The 5959-nt window shown below is 39.8% G+C and overlaps 1 protein-coding gene across 1 annotated transcript; it reads left to right on the top strand.

The window, feature by feature from the left end:
• The first annotated feature begins 598 nt into the window (after positions 1-598).
• Positions 599-5008, top strand: LOC138873931 (uncharacterized). The gene is made up of 7 exons (XM_070152422.1): positions 599-922; positions 1004-1160; positions 1358-1800; positions 1905-2109; positions 2881-3044; positions 3159-3298; positions 4858-5008. The coding sequence occupies exons 1-7, from the start codon at positions 599-601 to the stop codon at positions 5006-5008; spliced, it is 1584 nt and encodes a 527-aa protein (XP_070008523.1).
• The last annotated feature ends 951 nt before the right edge of the window (positions 5009-5959 follow it).

Raw genomic sequence — 5959 nt, 5'->3', positions numbered from 1 at the left:
TCAGTAAAGAGCTAAAACAATTTGAAGAAAAACCAAAGCCTAATTTGAGTGAGACCGAAGCAATCAATTTAGGGGACCAGGATAATGTTAGGGAAACCAAGATAAGTGTGCATTTAGAGCCGCAAGTTGAGGAGGAAATAATCAAAACATTGTTTTAGTACAAAGATGTCTCTGCAAGGTCATATGATGATATGTCGGGCCTGAGCACTGATCTGATAGTTCATAAATTGCCAACTGATCCAGCATTCCCTCCTGTCAAGCAAAAGTTGCGAAAGTTCAAGACTGATATGAGTGTGAAGATCAAAGAAGAAATCACAAAGCAGCTTATTGCAATCCCAGTTGGTTAGCCAATGTTGTGTCAGTACCAAAGAAGGATGGTAAGACCAGGGTCTGTGTTGATTACCGTGATCTTAACAAAGCAAGCCCAAAGGATGATTTTCCATTGCCGAACATTCACATTCTGATCGATAATTGTGCCAAGCATAAGATTGGGTCTTTTGTGGACTGTTAAGCGGGATATCACCAGATCTTGATGGATGAGGAAGATGCAGAAAAGACAACATTCATTACGCCATGGGGAACATACTGTTATCGGGTAATGCCATTTGGTTTGAAGAATGCTGGGGCAACTTACATGAGGGCGATGACCACCATATTTCATGACATAATACATAGGGAGACCGAGGTTTATGTAGATGATGTGATCATAAAGTCAAAGAAGCAGTCTGACCATGTCAAGGACCTGAGGAAGTTTTTCCAAAGGCTCCGCAGGTACAACCTCAAGCTCAATCTAGCAAAATGTGCATTTGGTGTCCCATCTGGGAAACTGCTAGGATTCGTGGTCAGTCGACGCGGTATTGAGTTAGACCCGTCGAAGATCAAAGCCATTCAAGAGTTACCACCGCCAAAGAACAAAACAGAGGTGATGAGTTTGTTTGGAAGGTTAAATTACATCAGCAGGTTCATTGCTCAGCTCACGACAACCTGTGAACCCATCTTTAAGCTGCTGAAGAAGAATGTTGCGGTCAAGTGGACTGATGAATGTCAAGAAGCATTTGATAAGATTAAGATGTACCTATCGAATTCACCTGTGCTGGTCCCACCAGAGCCTGGAAGACCTTTAATTCTCTATTTGACAGTCTTGGATAATTCTTTTGGCTGTATATTGGGTCAACATGACATCACGGGAAAGAAGGAGCAAGCAATCTATTATCTCAGTAAGAAGTTAACTCCCTATGAGGTTAAGTACACTCTGCTTGAGAGGAAATATTGCGCCCTAACTTGGGTGGCACAAAAGTTGAAGCATTATCTGTCATCCTACACTACTTACCTCATTTCCCGTATGGATCCTCTAAAGTATATCTTTCAGAAGCCTATGCCCATGGGAAGACTGGGGCAAAGTGGCAGATTTTACTTACAGAGTTTGACATCATCTATGTGACTCGGACCGCGATGAAAGCCCAAGGCTTGGCCGACCACTTGGACGAGAATCCGGTGGATAATGACTATGAGCCACTGAAGACTTATTTTCCTAATGAAGAGGTTATGTGTGTTGACGAGGTTGACCATGATGAAAAGCCAGGTTGGAAACTCTCCTTTGATGGAGCTGCTAATATGAAAGGGGTCGGAATAGGGGTTGTACTTATCTCTGAAACAGGGCAACACTACCCTGTAATAGCCCAGCTTAGATTTTATTGCACCAACAACATGGCTGAGCACGAAGCATGCATTCTGGGTTTGAGGTTAGCTATAGAACTGGGAGTCCAGGAAATACTTGTTCTGGAAGATTCAGATTTGTTGGTTCACCATATTCAAGGAGAATGGGAGACTCGAGATTTGAAGCTCATACCGTACCGACAGTGCCTGCATGATCTTTGTCAACAATTCAGGTCGGTTGAATTTAGACATTTCTTAGGATTCATAATGAGATTGCTGATGCCTTGGATACTCTGGCGTCAATGTTACATCATCCGGACAAGGCTTATGTCGACCCCGTGCATATCCAAGTTCATGATCAACATGCTTACTGTAACGTGGTGGAAGAGGAAATCGATGGCGAACCTTGGTTCCACGATATCAAAGGAATACATCAGGTCGGGGTTATATCCAGTACATGCTACAAGTGACCAAAAGAGAACCATTCGACGTTTGGCTAGTGGATTTTTCTTGAGTGGAGGAATCTTGTACAAGAGGACTCCGGATTTAGGACTACTGAGGTGCATAGATGCTAAAGAAGCTTCAACTATCATGGCCGAAGTGCATTCTGGAGTTTGTGGGCCGCATATGAACGGGTATGTCTTGGCAAAGAAGATACTTCGAGTAGGTTATTATTGGCTCACCATGGAACGAGATTGTATCAGTTTTGTTCACAAGTGTCATCAATGCCAGGTACATGGTGATTTGATTCATTCTCCCCCATCTGAGTTACACACAATGTCTGCACCTTGGCCTTTGTTGCTTGGGGCATGGATGTTATTGGACCAATTGAGCCGGCAGCGTCAAACGGGCATAGGTTTATTCTGGTGGCCATGGATTACTTTACCAAGTGGGTCGAAGCTGTAACTTTCAAGTCTGTGACCAAGAAGGTAGTGGTGGATTTTGTTCATTCAAATATCATTTGTCGGTTCGGAATTCCCAAGGTGATCATCACAGACAATGTTGATAATCTCAATAGTCATTTGATGAAAGAGGTATGCGAACAGTTTAAGATCATGCATCGGAACTCCACCCCGTATCGCCCCAAGGCAAATGGAGTTGTTGAGGCTGCTAACAAGAACATAAAAAAGATACTTCGTAAGATGGTGCAAGGTTCTAGACAATGGCATGAAAAGTTGCATTTTGCCTTACTGGGTTATCGCACTACTGTCCGCACTTCAGTAGGTGCAACTCCTTATTCACTGGTATATGGAACTGAGGCAGTTATACCTGCAGAAGTTGAGATTTCATCCCTTCAGATCGTCGCGGAAGCCAAAATTGATGATGATGAATGGGTCAAAACCTGGCTCGAGCAGTTGAGTTTGATTGACGAGAAACAAATGGCTGCAGTATGTCATGGTCAATTGTATTAGAAAAGAATGGCAAGAGCATACAACAAAAAGGTACATCCTCGGAAATTCGAAGTGGGCCAGTCGGTATTGAAACGTATCCTACCTTGTCAGGTGGAAGCCAAAGGCAAGTTCGTCCCAAACTGGCAGGGGCCATTCATTGTGACAAGAGTGTTGCCCAATGGCTCTTTGTATTTAACAGATATAGAAGGTAAATGTGTAGATATGGCTATCAATTCTGATGCAGTTAAGAGGTACTATGTATAATATTTTTGCTTACCTTCAGTTGTATTTTGTACTTGGCATATCAAAGTTGAAATGACGAAGTCATTTTGTTCCGCTACCCAGACACTTTCATCTTTTGTTACCCTTTTTGAACTTTATTTATTTTCTTTCATACCCCTCTTTTGGAATCAGTAGTAGAAGTAGAGAATGAAAAAAAATGATGATGAATGAGTGAAAATAAGAAGAATGAAAAAAAAGGAAAAAGAAAAGAAAAAAAATAGGAAGAAAAGGAGGAAAAGAAAAGAAAAAAGGAAAGAAGAAAAACAAAAAAAAAGAAAAAAAGAAAAAGGGAAACAAAAACAAACAACTTTCTTTTTTAACTCCGTTCGACCTGATTCCTTTTAAGGATACGTAGGCAGCCTCACGGTTCGGTCCCATCAAAATAAAAATTAAAACTCTCCGGACCCAAAGAAACTGGGGCAGAAGTTTTGGTTTTGAAAAGATCTGATTCCAAAAGTTGTAATTTTGACCCCTTCTCATCTTAAGTTAGTTTGAGCCTTCATGCCACCCTTTCTTTCTAACCCTGTCCAAAATCCTACATTACGGTCCAAAGAAAGACCTTCCGATCAATCTTTGAGGATGCCAGGTCAAGCGATATAGAGGTATGATTTACATCATGGGTAACACTTTTTTCACGGGCGCAAGAGAGAAAATTTAAAATGAGAGAGTCTTATTGGTGAAAACCCTCACGGGCACCGTAAGGCGATGGTGAGCTGAGAGAAAATTTAAAATGAGAGAGTCTTATTGGTGAAAACCCTCGCAGGCACCATAAGGCGATGGTGAGTTGAGAGATGAACAAATAAGAGAGGCTTGTAGGTGAAAACCCTTCGGGACGCTACAAGTCGAATGAGGCTCATGACTTTACAGAGAAATTGGATCAGTAAAAGCCTGGTTTTAAAGTATGAAGACAGGACATGAACTGAAAATATGATTGGCTGGACGGATTAGGTTGATCAATCCGAAATGCATGTCATGATCATTGGAGCTGGCTGCTTCCCTCAGATAAGTCTTCTTTTCTCATTCTTCTTCATATAGTCATCTGTGCTCAAAATTTTCCTTTGTTCCTTTTGTCAAAAATCATTTCACTTTGCTCTTTGAGTCTATCTTTATGGGTCTCTTTTGAGTCAACCCTTGTTGAACAAGCAAGAAAGGATTTCAAAGCCTACTACCAGCTTCTAAATTGCACAAAGCGGAGTTCAGCCAGGCACATCACAATTGACTTGATTTAGAATAAGTTGTATGGTGATAACTGAGGTTCAGGCAATCAAGTGAATCATGAATTTTGAAGAAATACAAGGATTCAACAACTTTCAAAATGAAAACACAATGCAACAAGTGAGTGTGAGAGATTCAGGTCATGCAGAGGTTTTGTGGTCCAGTTCTAATCAAAAGGTCAAACAACTTCTTGCTAGCCCGAAGCAACTAATCAGAATGAAGCATGGCAGTGGCGGAAGCAGACACTCAGTAAGGATGCCACAAACTAACCACCACGTTTTCAAACTAACAAGATTTTATTTTTCTGAAACAGGGGCAAGAAAATTTTTAAATCCACAGGGACCTCCCATGGAAAAGCATGGTTCAGGGAGCAAGAAATTCTATTCAGAATCCTCAAAGATGAGAGCATGGCTCATGTAAGTTCGTTCTCAGTTCTCAGGACCCTCCTGGATAATGGGATATAATTTAAAATTTTCAGGACCCTCCTGGATAATGGGATTTAATTTAAAATTTTCAAAACCCTCATGGACAATGGGATTTAGTTTTTAAAATTCTCAGGACCCTCTTGGATAATGGGATTTAGTTTTTAAAATTCTCAGGACCCTCTTGGATAATGAGATTTAGTTTTTAAATTCTCAGGATCCTCCTGGATAATAGGATTTAATTTAAAATTTTCAAGACCCTTCTGGATAATGGGATTTAGTTTTTAAAATTCTCATGACCCTCCTAGATAATGGGATTTAGTTTTTAAATTTTCAGGACCCTCCTGGAAAATGAGATTTAGTTATAAATTCTTAGGACCCTCCTGGATAATGGGATTTAATTTAAAATTTTCAAGACCCTCTTGGATAATAAGATTTAATTTTTAAATTTTTAGGACCCTCCTAGATAATGGGATTTAGTTTTAAATTCTCAAGACCCTCCTGGATAATGAGATTTAATTTAAAATTTTTAGGACCCTCCTGGATAATGGGATTTAGTTTTTAAAATTATTAGGACCCTATTGAATAATGGGATTTAGTTTTTAAATTTTCAGGACTCTCTTGGATAATGGGATTTAATTTAAAATTTTCAGGACCCTCCTGAATAATGGGATTTAGTTTTTAAATTTTCAGGACCCTCCTAGATAATGGGATTTAGTTTTTAAATTTTCATGACCCTCCTAGATAATGAGATTTAGTTTTAAATTCTCAGCACCCTCCTGGATAATGGGATTTAATTTAAAATTTTCAGGACCCTCCTTGATAATAGGATTTAGTTTTTAAATTTTCAGGACCCTCCTGGATAATGGGATTTAGTTTTAAATTCTCAGGACCCTCCTAGATAATGGGATTTAGTTTTTAAATTCTTAGGACCCTCCTGGATAATGGGATTTAATTTAAAATTTTCAAGACCCACCTTGATAATGGGATTTA

This window comes from Nicotiana sylvestris, chromosome 7 (assembly GCF_000393655.2).
Source record: "Nicotiana sylvestris chromosome 7, ASM39365v2, whole genome shotgun sequence".
Lineage (NCBI taxonomy): Eukaryota > Viridiplantae > Streptophyta > Magnoliopsida > Solanales > Solanaceae > Nicotiana > Nicotiana sylvestris.
This window is presented reverse-complemented; position numbering and strand designations above follow the sequence as displayed.